Source organism: Anabrus simplex, chromosome 8 (genome assembly GCF_040414725.1).
Source record: "Anabrus simplex isolate iqAnaSimp1 chromosome 8, ASM4041472v1, whole genome shotgun sequence".
NCBI classification, from domain to species: Eukaryota; Metazoa; Arthropoda; class Insecta; order Orthoptera; family Tettigoniidae; genus Anabrus; species Anabrus simplex.
Window position 1 is genome coordinate 163,641,178 of NC_090272.1, and position 21,225 is coordinate 163,662,402.

Genomic DNA, 21,225 nt, shown 5'->3' on the forward strand with positions numbered 1-21,225 from the left:
GGCCTGCAGATTACGAGGTGTCGTGTGGTCAGCACGACGGATCCTCTCGGCCATTATTCTTGGCTTTCTAGACCGGTTTTCATTGACCCATGTTATTGTAATATCGTATAAATAGTTAACATATAACACATATAGCCTTTTACTGAAGTTATCAACGTCTCTCTCTTTGGAGTTGTCCAGTTCGGCAAACTTTGGAATCACTTCATGGGAAACTTCATTCCACATTTGAAGCCTTTCATTTTATTTGAGGGGCCGATGACCTAGATGTTAGGCCCCTTAAAACAACAAGCATCATCATCATCGTCATCATTTTATTTGAACAGTCTGTCGTTCGTTAATCCCATAGACAAGGACGATTTTGTATTTCTATTATTAACATTTCAGTATCTATGAATGGAATCGACATTTTGAAACGAAATCTTCGAGCTTGTAGCTCATATGTTGACCGTCTGAACGAGCTAATCTGATTTAGTGAGCTTCCGGTCGCCCAGAGTGGCAGACACTTCAGGCCGGTTGACAGCAGCCTGCTGTTGACGAGAGTGGACGGAGGTTGCGCCACACGAAGTGTCTCTTGTGAACGCTACCGGCCTTTCTCTACACCTCTGGTGGAGTGGAGCAGTGTTGCCAACTCAGCGGATTTTCCGCCAAATTTGGCGGATTCTTAAATGGAACAGCGGATAAATTTTCCATTTCGCGGACAGCGGATTTTTTGGCGGATTTTCAAACTTCTTTTAGCGATTTTCAGCGGTAACAATATCACACTTTATCACCAGGAGAGGAAAAAAATAGTACGGCATAATAATCTACGTATTCCTGTTTTACTGAACTTATGCTGCATACTACCACTCGTTTTCTAGACCAGCTCTGGCCCACAGCGTCAGTCAGTATTTGTTACAATCGTTACTGTGCTCTTGATTAGCCGGGTAGTGTCGTATTTGATTTCGTGTTTCTTTTGACATCAGGTTCATTTTGGTACGTCAAAAGAAAAGGTTAAAAAATAGTCATAAATTTCGTAAAGGGTGGTTAAATAATTAAAATTTAAAAGACTACTTGGTTGAGCTGCCCAGTGATCCCAAATATGGACGGTGCGTCTATTGGCAGTGCAATATAAATGCGAAATTGTTTGACATTAATTCTTTCTGCACCGGGCGAGTTGGCCGTGCGCGTAGAGGCGCTCGGCTGTGAGCTTGCATCCGGGAGATGGTAGGTTCGAATCCCACTATCGGCAGCCCTGAAAATGGTTTTCCGTGGTTTCCCATTTTCACACCAGACGAATGCTGGGGCTGTACCTTAATTAAGGCCACAGCAGCTTCCTTCCAACTCCTAGGCCTTTCCTATCCCATCGTCGCCATAAGACCTATGTGTGTCGGCGCGACGTAAAGCCCCTAGCAAAAAAAAATATTTCTGCACTTATCAAAAACAATGAAAAAGTAATGAAAGTGAAAATACTTTCGAAATAGATTTGAAAATTTCCGTATGGTCTTTGCTGCTGTGAACTGCTAGCATATTCTTTGAAAAAGAATAGTACCATGTGACTTCATTTGAAACCACAGGATCTCAACTCAGCTCATCTGCTTCAGAGCATAGAGTGCGCATATGAACTCCTGTTCTGCAACTGGTTATTAAAACAGGTGGTATATGCTATTTTGCTTCATTTCGAAATTTAACGGAATTTAGCAGATTTTCAACTAAACTTTAGTGGAGAAAAGATTTATGGGTTGGCAACACTGGAGTGGAGTGGTGTGGCGTGCAAAGCAGTGGATCGTGTGAAAGGGCCCTCATTGTTATCTCGTGTAATGCACGGATAAACTGAGCGAAGTACTGTCCTTATTGCTATGTGGCGGAGTGGGGAGTGAAGAGTCAACGGGAAGCAGATAAGTAGGGTGCGCCTGCACGCCAACCGATGACAGAAACATGAAAGAAGCATGAAAGATCAGCACCTTCACACCAAGCAAATGTTGTGGCCATAGTCGCTTCCTTCCCGATCCTATTCCCTTTCCTTTTGCACCGTCGCCATAAGACCTACCTGTGTCAGTGAGATGTAAAGCAAATTTTTTAAAAATCTGCAGTTGCTGCACATCTACATGTCACAGGACATGAAATTTTCTTCTTCTTCGTCTTCTACCGCTTTTTCCATTGCTCTGGAGTCGCGAGTGCGAACTGTGTCGTACATTTTGATTAGGCCCTGTTTAACGGTCGGATACCCTCCTTGACGCCAACCCTATGTGGAGGGATGTATGAGGGACAGTCAAACAATAACCGAGCAACCGCTAAAACGTGACCATGGAACGGTTTTATTCCGAAATAATCCCCAAAAGCGTTAATACATTTATTCCACTGGGAGACGAGACGATCACTTCCAGTTTTAAAGAAAGAGGTAGGTCGCTGACGAATCCACAACCGCATTCACTCTTGCACTTCCTCGTCCGAATGAAGCCGACATCCACAAATGTCTTCCTTCAGGTCACCAAAAATGTGAAAATCACGAGATGAATGATGCAGGTTGTGCGGGATATTGAAGTGTTTCCCAACCAAATAGCTGAAGCGTAATATTCGTCAGATTAGAAGTAGGAGGGCGAGCATTATCATGTAACAGAATGACTCCGTCCGATAGCATTCCAGGCCGTTTTGAGTTTATGGTGCATCGCAGTTTCTGCAAAGTGTGATTCTGCGCTAGAGGAAATCGACAAACAGAGGCCCCTGCAGTCAAAGAAAGAAGTCATCTTGACTTTATCGGAACTTGTGTGAACAGCTTTCGATTTCTTAGGCGGGGGAGAATTGCGATGTTTCCATTGTTTGACGTTTGCTCTCGGCCTCGAAATGGTGGCACCACGTTTCGTCTCCTGTTACGACACGGGGCAGAAATGCATGCTCTTCGCTACAGATGACTCAGATATGACGCCATTCTGTCAATCTTTTGTCCCTCCGTCAGTCTGTTTTGGAACCCACTGCGCGCAAATTTGCGGAAATGCGAGTGTCTTTGATAATGGAATGAACAGAGCCTTGGTAATGCCGACCCGAACACGAATTTCTTCCTCTGTGATTCGTCGGTTTTCCCTGATGAGGCCATCAGTCCGCCCTATCACATCAGGAGTAATTGCTCGATGGGTCTATCTTGGGCGCGCATTGTCTTGCAGTGATGTGAGGCCTTCTCGGAATCTTCAATACAACTCGTACACACCCGTCATGGATATTCAGAGCTCGCCAAACACAGCACATATACGACGATGAGTTGTGCGTACTACATCATCCTCAGCTACCAGGAAACGAACCAAACTTCTCTGCTCTTCTTTGTTTGCCCCCAATTCTAAAGCTTGACGAGCAAAGTAGACCAGTCGGCGCACCAACAAAGACGAACCCAACAACTGCGTGTACCTGTGAGTTGCCTCTATGCAGGTCTCCTACCACAGCGATGGCAGTATAGATACGTAACAACAGTATTGCCACCTTTCGCGCGGAATGTGTGTTATGGTGGGTGTTTGCTTTCCTCTTGACTGACCCTTATTATCACTAATGCGCGTTTCTGTGGTGGTTGATAGTGTAGTGTGTTCCCTGAAAATGAAGAGGAAAGTGCTGGGACAAACACAAACATTCAGTCCCCAAGCCAGAAGAATTAATCAGACGCGATCAAAATCCCCAACCTGGCCAGGAATGGAAACTGGGACCCTCTGAACTGAAATCTTAATGCTGACCATTCAGCCAATGAGCCGGACACAGGGCATGAAGTATCAAATATACAACATGCTCTCACCATTTAACACAAACATCCAACAGAGGATAAAATCGAACAGTTTAGAAACGGTTTAGAAATGAATATACATCAGTTAATAGATCCTCAACACATGCTAAATAATAAAATTGAAAATTAATTAAAAAACAATATTAAGCTCTAAATGTTATAATTTCACAATGGACATACATTCTACTCTTAAATGCAATAGTATAAAATACTTTGAAAGAAATTTTGTATCAGGAACGGGAAAGACTCCAATGATGTAACCACGCAGGTCAGTTTAAGCTGCAATGATGAGCCTGACCAAGAGAGCCCGCCAACATGGAAGGAAGTTAAGGCGGCCCTTAATAGTATGCCCAAAGAAAGATCAACAGGATTTGATGAAGTCAGTGCAGATAATGATCAAAGCAACTGGTTCAATGGGAATACAGTGGCTTCATAGAGTAATTAATGCAATATGGAAGGATAGGAAAGTCCCAGATGATTGGAAAAAGGGAATAATAATACTTCTCTTCAAAAAAGGAAGCCGGAAGAAATGTAGCAATTATAGAGGGATCATTTATTGTCTTATGGTTAGAAAATAATTGGGAAAATACTTGAAAAAAGGCTAAGGAAAATAATAGAACCACAACTACAGGAAGAACAATATGGATTCAGAGAACACCGATCAACTACCGATCTCATATTTGCACTTAGAATACTGTTAGAAAAGCATTGGGAGAAGGACAAAGACTTAACACTAGTGTTTTTGGATCTCGAAAAAGCATTTTACAGTGTTCCAAGGAAGACTATATGGGAATGCTTAAGAAAGAAAAATGTACCCAATGGGCTTATCCAGAAAGTTAAAATGCTTTACGAAGACTGCTGCAGTTGCGTACAGATAGGAAACGGGAATTCTGATTGGTTCCAAACCACTAAAGGAGTGCAACAAGGCAGTATCCTTTAACCCTTACTTTTTATCACCGTCATGGATGAAGTCATGAAAGAAATTAAGCAGAAGAACAATATGGACATCAATGCATTTACATTTGCAGATGATGTAGTAATTTGGGGAAATACAGAGAAGGAAGTCCAAGAGAGGCTGAACACCTGGAATGAACATTTGAAAGCACGCGGATTAACAATAAATAAAGCGAAAACTGTTATTATGTCTGTCAACAGGCAGAAGAAGAAAGGAAAAAAAATGCTGGAAGGTACACAGCTGGAAACAGTAGACCAATATAAATATCTTGGGTGCATCATTTCAACTGATAACAGAATACAGCATGAGATTAACAACCGCATTCAAAAATCAGCTCAGATTTACCATCAAGTTCGGAACCTCCTCTGGACGAACAAGTTCCCTTAAGATCAAAGCAGATTCTATTCCAATCATACTTCACCCCCATAATAACATATGGCCTAGAAACCTGCACAACAACCCAACAAGTGGATAGCAAACTACAAGCCGCAGAAATAAAGTTCCTACGAACTATGGTATAGAAGACATAAAGGGACAGGGTAAGGAATGAAAGAATAAGGGAGGAAGCTGGTGTGTACCCATCCCTGAACGAAAAAGTGACAAGGGCCCGTTTGAAAAGGTTTGGCCATGTCAAATGAATGGACGATAGGACAGCAAAATAATGGCTACACACAGGTTTGGATGAAGAAAACGTCCGGTAGGAAGACCTAGGAAGAGATGGCTGGACCAAGTGAAAGAGGACATAGGAACAAGAGGAGTCATCTGGGATGTCGTCTTGAGAGAAGAGTGGTACATGGGGAGAAGTGGAGAGTGCTCGTGAACCACACCCGGGCAACTGGAGTGGAAAACTGATGATGATGATGAACGGCAATAGTTACATGTCACCATTTTTACCAAGTGGATTAATTTATTGCACAAAATGGATACATTATAACAGCCATGAGTCGATTTACATAAACAGTGTTGGCAACGCTGTCAGTAAAAAACTTGCATCCACCAATAGCTGACTTCCGCTGTTGCACTTGGCTTTATTCACTCATTGTTCGCTTTTTACCTGTAATTGCTCTATTAGTTTGTTCTTTGTAAAGTGAGAAAGCTTTGAAAGAACGAGTAGAAAATTTACGCACTTTTTCAGCAAAGGAAATATTACATTTAAAAAGTTGAAAATATCTGACGATCTACAAGCGCATATGTTCAGATATACTGATAGTGATGTTAACTTAACACTCCCTTTGTCACGTGAAAAATATAACACCTGTGATCGCACGGACCACAACTGTGTTTCATATTTGTTTCGTGATTTAAGGCCATTCTATGCTACTTATTCAATGAATTATACATCCTGAAAAATATTCTGTAAGTTCTATAAAAGTACTTTTACATGAAAGAGATGAAACGTTTACTTACATTGTGATTTTTCTAATACAATCCCACCATAATGTTCTTTTTGTGGTGTCTATTTGTCTATATTGACACAGTCTGAAAGTGCTCGTCGCAGATAGATGATGCAAACTAAGCGACAAAAGGTGAGATAATTGTATTACGTCACAAAAATAGTATTATTAAAGTCTTACGTTACAGAAAATTCAAAGAAAATGGTACACTTCACTTGAAGTCTGTGTTCAGGAAAGTGTTTACAAGACACTATCTCTTTCATGTAATGTTTCAATGGTGGTCAGAACAAACCCAAATGGGGAACACATGGCAGGTTTTCCTGATTGTCTTGTTTCGCAAACGTGCGAAAATGTGACAGCAGCCCATTTTTCTTGTTTAAACTTCCTCAGTGTCTGGTTCATTCTGCCGTAGATTTATATCCCCGTACTCATCCATTTGACACTTATCTATCAATAATTAATATAAACTCACGGAAGGGAGTAGGTATATTGACAGGAATTGAGATTAGACACCGTAGTAGCAATACTAACGAAGTCATAAGTCATACTAGTGATCGATCGAATCAGAGTGGTGATAAACAAGAACGGATTGCTTTATGACGCAACAACCATCAGAGAATGTTAACACCTGTTAGAAAGAGGAAGGGGCGGGAGGAAAGTGCCCCGAGTTTCGTGTTCAACAATCGCACCAATAGAGAGGAGTTTTTATGAGTAAATGGCTGGATCACTATCGTGATCCGCGCGACCACTTCAGTGTTAATAGTGTACGAATATCAAGACGACACAGTGCTATTGATAGTGAAGTTATAACGACCAAAATGCGTGAAGCTGCTTTTAAAGATTCTCCCTGTGTTGAACACGAAAATTCAGATTTGCGTTCATTTTGGTCAGTATCACAAAAAAGTACAGTGTTGTGATAAAAATTAGTGACCGATAGTTAATAAAATGACGCTGGGTGGCAATACATGCATGGCTCTTAGTGCTTTAAGTGTATAAAATCCGTAGGTTATGACCATTTCAGAAGAATGGGTGGACTGGAAGTTGCGGCGTACGGATGATTTAAAAGAGGAACAGTTGAACTTATTGCTTTAAAAATATGCAAGCATAGAACGATTTTAGCTGAAAACCGCAGAAAATATTATATGTGAATCTGAAAAAATACGTTACAAAAATCGGTTTCTTAATCTATTGCTCGAAACTACAATGAAAGCTTTTTTTTGGAACCGCATGTCCGGCTCCATAGCTAAATGTTTAGCGTGCTGGCCTTTGGTCACAGGGGTCCCGGGTTCTATTTCCGACAGGGTAGGGAATTTTAACCATCATTGATTAATTTCGCTGGCACTGGAGCTGGGTGTACAGTGTATGTTGTCTTCATCATCATTTCATCCTTATCACGACATGCAGGTCGTCTACGGGCGTCAAATCCAAAGACCTGCACCTGGCGAGCCGAAATTGTCCTCGGACACTCCCGGCACTAAAACCCATGCGTCATTTCATTTCTGGAATCGCATATAAAATCGCAAAGAGAAAACAATCGTTCTCCGATTTTGAATCAGAAATAGGCCTTCAGGAAATGAACGTATTGAATATGGGACTAGTACTGCAATCTTCATGTAGCAAAAGAGATGCGAAAAAATTTAATCAAAGTTTTCTTGAAATTATACCACATATGTTTAATACTTATAGATGAATCAAAACATCTGTTAGTAGAATTTCCACTTTCATTTTCTGAGTAGGCATCAATGTGGATGAATCTGGTAAGCAAGAACCTATCAATTCGTTTCCTGAATTAATCAGTTTGCTTCATGTCAATGCGAAGGGAATATACAAGGGGCGATCAAGAAGTTTTCATTCTACGGCTATACAGTCCTGAATCGGGATGCCAATCAGGCAAAATTGCCGTGAGCATTGAGGCACTCATCATACCGACGCACCGGGTTGAAGAACCTCGTGTGGTAATACACAGTGTCCTGCTGCGTGAAGAAGTCCGTAACCGCCTGCTGCACATCCTCGTCCGACAGGAAACGGCGACCCTTCAAGGCCTTTTTGAGGCGTGATAACCGCATGTGGAGAGTTCAGAACTATAGGCCTCATCCACCGCCCGCTTGTTATTGTCTGTAATGGATGAGCCTGGCCTCCCAGATCGACCAGCGTCTTATGTCGAAACGTCGGTGAGACGTAAAAAAAAGGCAGAAAGAAAAATCTACTGGTCCTTATTAGTACATTACAGACGTAGGCTGGGTCACTAAATAAAACACAGTTGTAATTGTTAAAACAATGTTTCTGTATTGTGGTGGGGCACACTCTACAACATGATAGCTAGTATAATGTAATATTATACAAGATTAATTTCAGCCAAAACACCTGAACCTATTCATGAAAGTTCAAACCTTAAATGAGTTAAGTTTTTTATGATTTTATAGTATTTAACAAACAATAGAAATGGAAAAATGAGTGTTTCAAAATTTGCCATTTGCGCTAAATTAGACCATCCTCGGAAATAAAATAGAGGACACAGGACAATGGCTGACCTTCTTCGCCTCAACAACTGACAGTTTAAATAGTAGGTCTACTCTTGAGATAGTTTTAATAATCTGAGTACTTTCCTGTTTCTCTACTTAACACTGGACGTTAAAAGAGAATGCATTTGGGACATTGTAATTGTAAAATCTTTCTCCATTGTTTAGAGATTTTTCATAGACTAGGAAAAATTAGTATTTTTGGCAACAGTATGATGTATTTAGCAAAGGACGGTTGAGTGCGGGATGTTGGGTTTAGATGCAGTAACTAAATTCCAACAGAGCCAGACAAAATGTTATACTCTAATTATTCGACGGATCGTGGGATTAAGTGAACAATATACTTTTTGAAGAGTTTATAAGTTATAGGAGGTCAGACAACAGATAGAAAATTTTACATCGGTAATAATATACTGTAGATTACAACGTTAACATGCGTCTCTTAAAACCGTAGAAATAGTTGATACGCAGTAAAACCAATATTGTTGATACTAATATTATTTTATAGTTGGCAGTTCGTTAGTTTACTGCATTCGTTTATGACAGACAAAAAAATGTTATCTGAATGTCAGTCAATAATCTGAGCTCATGTCATTTTTGGTTCTAGATCACATAAACCACATACGAGCTGTGGCTGGTCTCGAACACGTGGGCATCGGAGCTGGCTACGATGGCATCAACTAGTAAGTAATCTTTGTATTTATATCTAGCATACACTTCCTGACATAAAAAGTAAAGCACCCAGGAGGAGTGGTCCAATGTTATCCCATTCCGGTATACATGCATACCACTGACGTGTGAGTAAATGATTAGATTTACAAGGATATGTAATATGTAGAAAGCCCACCAGAGTGCATTCGTGATTGCACCATCCGGTTGCTGATAGGTTGTTACTAGTCAACTGCTGTGATTCAGACAGTTAAGTAAAACATGCAGAGAGGACTACGCACAGCACGAATCACCCGCAATGCATCGCGGACGCGTTAGAGAGACTATCCACTAATTGACAGCATTTGACAGAGGCCGCATTGTGGAACTGCATGAGTCTGACTGGTCCCATCGTGCAACTGCCAGGCATATGGGCCATTCAGATGTCACAGTCACCCGATGTTGGACTGAATGGGTGCATGTGGGCACCCAATCACGTCATGCAGATTCGAGTGAGAAACACCACCCCGAGGGAGGACCGTCGTATGGTGCGCCAAGCATTGCGTGATCCCATACCTTCCGCCCCTGCCATCCGCTAATAATGTACTGGAGACTCGACAACATCCTGTGAGTTCCCGCACAGTGTCTAGACGACTCCCAACCGCCGGACTGGGGACTTACCGCCCCATTCGTCGGTTGCCATTGACACCAGAACACCAACGCTTGCGTTTGGAGTGGTGCCTTGACCGGGAGGCTTGGACAGAGGACGACTGGCGTTGCATCGTGTTCAGTGACGAGTCCCACTTCTCCATAACTTCCGATGACCATCGGGTGCGGGTTTGGCGGCGTCGAAGGCAGAGGGAAGATCCTGCCCATATTGTGGAAAGATACATAGACGTAATCCTTTGCATAATGGTGTGGGGAGCCATAGGATATGCGTTCAGCGCTTCGCCAGATTTTGACGGCACAGCAATAGGTTACAGACATTCTGCGTCCGCACGTCCTACCCATAATGGCACAGCACCCTGGGACAGTGTTCCAACAAGATAATGCACGTCCATACACAGCACTGAGGACGAACTTGCCTTAGAAGAGGATCCAAAGGCTGTTTGACACCATTCCGAACCGCACAAGGGCAAGCATTGCGGCCTTGGGGGGGGGGGGGGGGGGTGAGTGGGGTGCGGTGCAGCACCATAATGACCTGACGCTAACATTCCACCTGTAACTGCCAACGGCCTTGTCTCTTTCATCCCATATTGCAATCATTTCAATAAAGGCACACGGTCTTTCAGCATATGTAGTTTCATTCATTTTCAACCACTCCTGGGTGCTTAACTTTTTTTGTCAGGCAGTGTATATTGCAATACATTTTTATTTATTATTTTATTTATTTAGTTTGCTAGGTAAATGGTTGCCCCAAGACCTCGGGTTCGATTCTCGAGAGCAGTGACTTTTACTTGGATTCGTCACGCTGACCAAGTGCCACCTCATAAGCCGCTGGTTTTAGGGGTGAACAGTGGTTGCTTAGTAGGCCAAGGACCATCAGGGGTTTGGCGCCATTGGATTTATTTGTTTTTATCGGGTAATTACTGTACATGGTAAGATAATTTATTAGGTAGGAACTCATACTACCTTACTGAGAGTGTGTTTTCCATTTTCAAAATGCTTTTCATGTTAAATAGCATCAATTGATTTAAAAATTTATAAAGTTGGAAACTACGTTGGTACCTCAGGACCCGAACCAGCGATGATTGCAGGAACAGTACTCACAGCTGGATAGGCCAACGCCGAGGTATAGTGTGCTGAAAATGGATTGTTTGAAAAAGTTGATTATTTCTTGAAAACTAACCATATTGTGTAGATGGTGCTTTGAGGCCTAAATGTTCTAATCAAATAGCGCCTTTATTCAGTTCTTTTGTAAGTCCTTCACCTTATGAGAGCCTGTCGGAAATATCCCAGAGTGACACTATATTACAGTTGAATTCAGTTGAATATGAAACATGCTTAGGAAGTTCCCTCATTATCTTTCGATTTCTGAAGCGTTTATGCATATAATAATTTATCCTCAACAGCAAATCATCAAAATTCTCCACTCTCATTATTTTCGTTTCAAATTTGTTCACCAGAATGTAACTTCCACTCCTAGTAATGTCACTCAATATTCGGAACGTTTATAGAAATATACACACAATTATACCTTCTTATGCCTTTCAGCGTCCATTCTCTAAGCATCTGTGAATTTACTACGCACGTACTTGCAACTCGATTTGTGGCTTCGTTTAATTCTAAACGTGTTTCCCTTCTTTTATTTCTACTTGCCCTGCTTCTTCTCCTTCCTCTTCTTAATATTGTTCTTCTTCTTCTTCCTGGCCTTTTACTCTATTGGCTTGTACGATGCAACGTCCTGATTTAGTTCAATTGTATGGTGTAGGGTTAGCGTGCCTGCCTCCTACCCGGAGGCCCCGGGTACGATCCCCGGCCAGGTCAGGGATTCTTACGTGGATCTTAGGACTGGCTTGAGATGTACATGAAGAAAAGTGTATTCAGTTAAACATAAAAGCCCACTTCTCGAGCCATAAAATATAATAATATGCAGTTGACTGGGACGGGACCGAACCCGTCGTACTCTGAACCGAGGGACGGTACGATAACTATTGTGCGAAGGAGCTGGACTCGCCGAGTCCATTATTCTCCAAGGTAACCAATACTTTTCCATTAGCTTCTAATAACTTCACCACCCAAGCCTGTTCATGCATACACTCTCTTCTTCAAGTTCACTCATTGTTTATATTTTCATCCGGAGTACCTTCCTCCCATTGTTCCCACTTCTTTTCACAAGCAATCGTTCTAGTTATTTTTATATCTATTAATTCCAACCTATTAATAAGCCAGGCTAATTAGCTCGGACAGGAAAGCCCCGGCTTTCTGAATCCATCTTGGCAGGTTCGATCGTGGCTCAGTCCAATGGTATTTGAAGGTGCTCAAATACGTCAGGCTCATGTCGGTAGATTTACTGGCGCGTTAAATAACTCCTGCGGGACAAAATTCCGACACCTCGGCGTCCCTGAAACCGTAGAAGTAATAGCATTATTATTAATTAGTGAGGGTCGTTTTAAAAGAACTACACAACGAAAGACGATTTTCAAACACCACATTTATTTGCAGATTCTACATACTTTACTCAAGTTTTGAACATAGCCACCAGGTTTGTTTAAACACTTATCATACCTTACAAGTAAGTTTTGTATACCTTCTTCATAGAGACTTGCCACCTGCTCCGATAACCAGGAGTTCACGGCCGTCAGGAAAGGCGTTTGGGAGAGCTGTTATTGTGAAGCGTCTGTCCTCACAAATCTTCGCTTCAACTGAAGCCACCTAATCTTCTGTGGATCGTACCCACTTACACACTTTGCCTTCACTCATAGAATTAGCGCCGTACACTTCGCCAATCTGTCGGTGATTGTTTACATCAGACAGGTTCCTTGTCGACACAAACCGTATCACTGACAGAACCTTGCACGGGGCGGGCGAGTCGATGAGCTTCAACATTTGAGGAAGCACAGAACAGAACCGAACAGGTCAGCAACAGAGCTGCGACTGATCACCGTTGCTCCCGAGGCATGCGGGCACACGACGCACGCGCTCGTTGCGACGCGCACGCGAACTACTAGTGTCTACAACACAACGGCCCTTAGTAAAAAAAAAACACGCTTCGTAATATATCCTGAGTTAACCCAGGCTTTTTAACCCCATACGGCCAAGTCGATCTGGAAAGAGATTCATGTAAAGATAATTTTGTAGGAGAGCGGACGTCTTTTCTACCTAGACCGCAACTGTGCGATCTCACGTCATTAATTCTGCTACACCTTGACTCGGTTTCGCTTACTGTACTACCGTCCTCAGAGATTATACAACCTAGTTAGTTGAAATTATCAACCTATTCCAGGCTTGTGCGTTATACCTAGGAAACTGTCTAAAGGAAAATGGTTCGAAGTTTCTGGATTGGAATACTGTAATTAATAATGAAAGACACTCTTCAAGAGAAAACATGTTTCAGTGAAACTTTCAATCATTCATATTGCAGTTCATTATGTCATAAACACAATGATATCATAGATACATATACTATAGTGGATTGGAATGGTTTACAATCTAAATTAAACGCTTACCTTTTCCTTAATTTTCTCTTCACTGTCTTGAAGTAACATTATGTTATCGATGCGAAAACTGAAGGTATATAAAAGGAACTTTATAGGCATTTAATAGAGCACGCCAACCTTGTAGTTTAGGTTTAACGTGCCTGTCTGTTATCCGTAAACCGTAGGTTCGATTCCTGTCCATGACATGTTGCACTGATCACTCGTCCCCTCACAATCTGTAGGCCTTCAACACAGTACAGGTCACTTGGTAAACCAAAGACCCTTCAGAGGCGGTAGTACAAGGTATTAATATTACTCTAAAAGTAGTTAGCGTTACATAAAATCAACATTGTTATTATTATTATTATTATTATTATTATTATTATTATTATTATTAATTGTACGTATTTGAAATACGTGGAATGCAAAAGAAAGTAAAGGAACTACAATTTATAAAAATTCTAATAATAATAATAATAATAATAATTTATATGGAGTTCATGTAATTTAACATGGTTAATAATAACCTATTTTTAAGGTTAATCTGATTTATCACCTTTCAGCAAAAAAAAAATTACTGTGTATTATTCTGGGTCATTTGGCAAACTTAAAATGTCCTGGGTCTGAGAAAATAAATTAAATTGCCCGAGGTGTTAAAAAGAGTAGGATTTCCGGGTTTCCTGCGTAATGCATATATAAAATGTTCCTGAGTGATGGTGCTAAACAGTCTGTCTATCAGCTCCACATTCACACTGGGGAGAAGATTCGATGATAATATTTTGCCATTGCTGGCAATGAGGCTTTCAGCCAGTCGAAGCAGAGGGTGTCTTGAACAAAGACTACCAACATGTTCTGTATGTCATTGAGATTTTCATGAATGGGCAGTTGTCGATTTTAATAGAACATGATATATCCCACTAATTCACATATGGGCTACATTATTACGGTTATTTTATGGTAGTTCTTCTTCTTATTTCCATTTTTCCAAATTTAGTGAGGTCGACAGTATATGGGAACTTGGCCCAGTTTTACGTCGGATGCTCTTCTCGGGGCCGAAACTCCGTGGAGGTATGTATTAACTGTTACGTGCTTTTGTTGTGCTTGGTAGCGCAGTTTGTTGTGTATTGATGAAGAGAAGGGTACTGAGACGAATACAAGCACCCAGTACTCGAATTAGAAGAATTGAGCATATGGAGTTAAAATCTCTAGGCAGGATGGAAATCGATCCCGGGACTAATACGATGACCATTCAGCCAAGGAGCCATATTATGTTTATTATTATTATTATTATTATTATTATTATTATTATTATTATTATTATTATTATTATTATTATTATTATTATTATTATTATTATTATTATTATTAGATTTGTTTCTATCCTTGAGAGGTGCCAGCGAGAAAGTTTCGTCATTAGTAGAATATATGAGTAATCTGTAAATCTGAGCAATAGGCTACTACAATATTAACATAGAAGAAGACGAATCTCTTGTCAAAATTCTTCAGTAATACTGAAATACCTTAACATTTCATGCGTTTATCTAAAAAAAGGTATGTTTTCGTTGATTTTTCTACCATTGATCATTACTGCTTAAATAGAAAGGGAGTTTTATTAATGGTTATTAATGGACTCTTAAAAATGAAAAGTGAATGTTTTGATAAAATGTAATTTCGTCATTATTTTGAAAAAGGAGTGGAAGTAAATTAATAAAACTAAGCTCCTTAATTCGTCCTCCATTCCCACGTTGTTATACTTGTCCAAGGAAATAACGACATTATGAAAGCAGCTTGAGGGCGGCTAAGTCGCTCATTAAACACTGGATGTAATGGTGTTTGCTGGCCTCCTTAATGGGCTGTATTCTTCACGGTCAGCGCCTTTACTGTCCCTTGTAAATGTATTCGACAAATGGATAAACAAAAACATTGCACTTCAGTTTTACAGGGAATTACCTTCACTTGAATCAGTACATGCACCTCTTATTATAGAGACTTGTCTGTCATTTTACATTTGAAAAATAATACAAATCTTTGAATGTGCAAATGTTTAGGAGAAAAAGTTTCGTATGGGGAAGTAAATTCAAATTTTGTTCTGCAGATGATGGCTGGAATTACACTTTTTGTAAGAACGAAACAGACAGGCTCCGTATCAAACGGATAAAACAAGACTTGATTGGACAATGTGAAAGAAGAAATAATATGCGATGAGATCTGTTTGACTGTATTGTAATCATGATAAAATATCAAAGCCATCTTATTAACGGTGCTGATGGTAGTACGTTTTATTATAATTAATCATACACAGTCGTATCAGCTCACTAAATTTTATTTCAAAATCGGTTTTCGGACTCTATGATCCATCATCCGTGTTGAAATTATTTTAAAAACATTTAATTTTGCATTAGTGTGTTGTCACATTGTGTTTTAAACCGGTTTTGGAATAAAACATATTGTGCTGATACGACTGTGTATGATTAATTATTATAATAAGTGACTGTATTGTGTTTTGGCATGGGACGAGATAGAATTACATAGGATAGGATGGAATTGGATATATTCTGTTATGTTGTACAGTAGTGTTGTGTGCTAGGACGACTTAGGTTGAACTGGGATAGGATGGGGACTGTTGTATTGAGCTGGACTGGGATGGAAAGAATTGGGGGTCGGGTAGGATGGGATGGGATGGGATGGGATGGGATGGGATGGGATGGGATGGGATGGGATGGGATGGGATGGGATAGGATGGGATGGGATGGGATGGGATGGGAACTGGACAGTTGTATGTGATGTACTGGTATCAGAAGCAATGATATGTAATGAGACGAGATGGAATGGGTTGTATTACATTTCTACTTTGCTGTGTACTGGGATGAGAGAGGACGACTAATACTAATAATTAAAAAAATAATGTGGTCATTGATATTCTGGTACAGTCCTTGTAAAGCAGACCCTCCGACAAGGGCGGGCATCATCTCTCGTGTATATGAAATGGCCTGTTTCTGTGGTGATGGACATTTTTGTGTGTAGTCTATGATTTGGAGGAATTTTGGGGCAGCGTAAATGCCCAGACCCCAAGATAAGGGAATTGTGTTGCTAACTCTCGGCCAGGCTAGCAATCCAACCGAGAGCCTCGAGGCAAAGGCGCCGACCATAAACAGTATCCCAAGGGCGCCAGTCTTCAAGCTTATGGATTGAAAACAAAAGTAGATAGTTAATAATAATAATAATACGTAATGAGACTCAAAAAACTCCCAGGGGTGAGGTGAACGGAACACAAATCATTAAGTACACTAACTTGGAATTTAAGGATCATTAATAATAATTTCAGAACATAAAAATTAAAACAGCTATTTATTAAGATGAAAAACGTGACGTAACGGCGTTTTAACGAAATCTGAACTTACGGAAGCAAAAGAAAAATTGAATGAAATTAATTTTAAAAATGAACTGTTGCGCGAAGACTTGCAGTAACTTATGCCATAAGCTCACCATATGTAGACTCTGTTGTCTTGAAGCTGATGATGTGTAGGTCTAGATCTCGTACCGGCCGCCTTCTCTGTTGTTGGATTCCAGTCCTACTTCTACATTTCCTGTCCTTAACACTTCCTACTGTACTCCTTACATAAAGTCGTAATGAGTCCTAATTTTTAATGCAAAACCACCATGGGTTATGTTCATGGAGAGAATACACTTGTATTCTTCCGTATTACGGAACAGTAGCGTACCTAAATTCATAATAAAAGCTCTCCTCCCCTATACTAGCCAGAACCGGTCTCCCGTTGACTACCTCTCTTCATTGAGATAACAATTCCCAATGAGAGTAACTTTTGAGTAGAATATACTCAGATGCGAAGTGAACTAAGTTAAAATCTTCTACGACGTGCAGACGTAGAATCGTAGTTAGAGTCTCTTCCAAGAGTGAGAATCAGAATGTCCAATAAAAATGTGAATGTGAATCTCAATCTGAATAAGAATGCTAATGAGAATCTGAATCTCCTCTCCAGCTCTTGTCGGTGGTATATATCGGTTCAATTGTCTCCTTCCATCAGCCATATCACATGGTCCAGTAAGATTCGAGATCTCATCCCTTCTCCTATGTATTGCTGTGAATCCATCAGGCTGAACTTTCCCGCTGAAATAAAGCGTCCCGAAGCGGAGTTTGAAAAGTGGGTGTTAATAATGTATCAACTGTCTCTTCATGAGGTAGAGAGGGTAAGGTCTCTCGTAACCTAGATGACGTACTTTTCCTGGAATTGGGGTGAAATTAGCCTGCTGACTCTGGTCACCTCACAACGGCTATTGGAAAATTTACTGCAAGTTATAAATATGCATGATGTTGAAATACTTTACCGAATAATTTGTTCGTTCAGAATACGTTATAGCCGCGATACAAAGAAATGAAATGATGATTGAACTGGATGATAAAAACCCTATATATATATACATATTAATTTAAACATGACCTATCAGTGATTAAATATACACATCTTATCAATTAATTTCATAGTTCAATAATTAAAAACATGCAGTGATGTCCCAAACATCACATTATTATTATTATTATTATTATTATTATTATTATTATTATTATTATTATTATTATTATTATTATTATTATTATTATTATTATTATTATTATTATTATTATTATTATTTGTTCTCTCTTCTGAAAATACACTAAAACAAATAATGTTGGAAAGAGCGGCAATCAGCTACGCACTAATGAAGTCTCGAGTATGCTCCTAGAATTATTTGGAGCAGCGCGGAACGTGATGTAGGTAGCAAAGTGTGCATTAATAATCCATCGAGCCGCGCGATCTCGTTAATGGCTTACTCGACGGCCGGGCTCGTCTTAAAGCCCAGGGTATGTTCTAGAGCAGGTGCTGCAGAATAAACCAATGAACCCAACATTAATGTTCTGTGCGGAGGAATGAAGAGCCTTGAAGTCATCTCCAGCTTCAAATAGCACCACGACATTTGAGGAGATATGAGAAACAATTTGAAGCAGACGGGTAATACTGGGTGGTCTTAAACAACGTGGACCGGGTATATGAGCGTTATAGGGTTGGTCATACTGACCCCTAATTATGTCAAAAAATTACTAATTCAATATCTCGTGCCGTTGTCATTTTATTACATACTTCGCGGAGATTTCAAATGGGCTTTGCGAGGCGGAGTTATAAACCTTCACGTAGCTGAAGACAGAGTTGAAAGCTATGCTGATAAATCATTATCAAACACAAACACACCGTGGGTTTCAGCTTGTTTCAACGTGGCATAATTGTTATGACGCTATCCTGTTAGCACGGAGGTTCGTGCTGAAATTCCTCCCCTGGAGAAGCTTTTTCTTTTCGATTGGTGCTGTCAAGCCGGTCTTGAGACACGTGTCGTGTAGATTTATCAAAAGCGCACTTGAATTTACCCGTGAAGTGTTCTGATTGTTCTGCCTCTGTGGTGTAGTGGTTAGCGTGATTAGCTGCCACCTCCGGAGGCCTGGGTTCGATTTCCGGCTCTACCACGAAATTTGAAAAGTGTTACGGGGGTTGGAACGGGGTCCACTCAGCCTCGAGGGTCAAATGAGTAGAGGTGGGTTCGATTCCCGCCTCAGCCATCCCCGAAGTGGTTTTCCGTGGTTTCCCACTTCTCCTCCAGGCAAATCCCGGGATGGTACCTAACTTAAGGCCACAGCCGCTTCCTTCCCTCTTCCTTGTCTATCCCTTTCAATCTTCCCATCCCCCGCCAAGGCCTCTGTTCAGCGTAGAAGGAAAGACCGCCTGGGCCAGGTACTGGTCATCCTCCCCAGTTGTGTCCCCCGACCCAACGTATCACGCTCCAGGACATTGCCCTTGAAGTAGTGGAGGTGGGATCCCTCGCTGAGTCCGAAGGAAAAACCAATCCTGGTGCGGTAAACGGATTAAGAAGAAGAAATCTGATTGGCTAATATCAGAAACTGATAAAAAGACAACAGCGCGAAATATCGTATTATTTTTTAAAATCATTTGTCAGCATGACCAACCCTCTGAAACTCATATAGCCGTTTCACGTTGTTTCCGACTAGCCTGTAAATCAAGACTTCCAAGGTAGCAACAATCGCTACAGATTTTTTGGCGCACAGTCCGGCTCCATGGCTAAGTGATTAGCGTGTTGGCCTTTGGTCATAGGGGTCCCGGGTTCGGTTCCCGGCAGGGTCGGGAATTTTAACCATCATTTGTTAATTTCGCTGGCACGGGGGTTGGATGTATGTGTCGTCTTCATCATCATTTCATCCTCATCACGACGCGCAGATCGCCTACGGGAGTCTATTTTCCTTGTCAACAGTTCGTTCAAGGTTTTTTACCGCTCAGGAATGTTTTTACTACAGGATATTCAAATGATCAAAACAAGAAAAGTTCAATGAAGCTCGTCAAGACCTATTCAAGAATGTATCACAGTGTACCATTATAAACAGTTCCCTAACATCTGACACAGGTATTGGGACTCGGAATGGTTCATGAAGGCCCGTTAATTGATGCTTAGCGGCACGATTATACTGGATAGTATAATGCAGTATGATATTTACACTCTACATGGCATGTGTTGCTAACACCCAGAATCGGGTACCCCATTCCACGTAGTTTGCACTTACCGGAAACAAAGATACATGGCTACTCAATAAATCATCCGTATGCAGTCTAATACAGTACAGTACACTGCAAGCTGAGAGGTGTCGTAAAGAAAATATACTCCAACGAATATAAGGTAGAAATGCTGCCCACCTTTATAGAATGCAAGTTAGCAGATGAATGTGTTCATATTATTTTACTATGCGTGTAGTGCGTTCAAGTGAGTTGTTCTGAAACAAACACACGCACTGATATATTACTAACATTATCAACAGCTTGGTTTGCTCACTCATCTTTCATTCTGTTGAAGACAGGCCTAATGCTAATCAGGCGGAGCAATTCAGCAGAGAGTGAAACACTGACACGAACCCCCACTCCCCCACCGTCCAGACGGATGTTTTCCCGTCTCTTTGTGAAGCTTTGTGATATGCGCAATTTTAACCCATAACAGTAGGATTGCCGTATAAGATGACGCTGCTCAGGTTACAGTTCTCACTGTTGCAGTAGTTAATCGACACGCCAGCATACGCCAACTTGAAGCCGAAATTGTCATTCCGAAAACGAGCACACATTGCTTCCTTAAGTGGCATACGCTTTATACCTACCATGTACACTTACATCGCGACTCAAATGGAATGATTTCCAGAATCGTGTAAAGTTCTGTCCGTGGGCACAGTGTCAAATTAGTGTCAACACAACCTTTTTCTCGGATGTCATTTATACCGAAGAATCTTCCTTCTCAAACTCAGGCCATGTGAATAGGAAGAATATGCATTACTGGGCCGTCGAAGAATCGCATTGGCTTTGACAGATTGATTATCAGCGTTAATGGAGAGTTAACGTCTGGTGTGGGATGGTTGACAATAAGGATTTATGGCCTCATTTCGTTAATGGTAACCTAAACGGCAGGGTATATGCCATCTTCATACAAACAATTATTTCTGGCCTTTTGGAGGAGATACGGTACCTCCAGCGCTATGGATGCCCGCACATAATGCTGTGTAGGCCTATGTACGTCGGGTTCTGGACCAAAAATATCCTATTAGGTGGATTGGTCATGGTGGATCAGTTAAGTGGCCTGCTTGGTCACCTCACTTTAACCCTTCTTCCTATGGGGATATCTCAAATACACTGTCTATAGAGACATCCAACGACTTCAGAGAACATGAAGGAACGTATTGCGTGTACTTTTAATGCTCTTTAACGGAGAAAACTGGAATAATAAGGGTTTT

General features: G+C 41.0%; 1 protein-coding gene across 1 annotated transcript in view; it reads left to right on the forward strand.

Moving 5' to 3' along the window:
- Nucleotides 1-21,225, forward strand: part of LOC136879242 (dipeptidase 1) — an 860,664-nt gene that overhangs the window by 740,829 nt on the left and 98,610 nt on the right. The window contains exon 9 of the mRNA XM_067153050.2: nucleotides 9,215-9,290. Coding sequence (XP_067009151.2) covers nucleotides 9,215-9,290 — 76 coding nt within the window. The remainder of the gene's footprint in view (nucleotides 1-9,214; nucleotides 9,291-21,225) is intronic.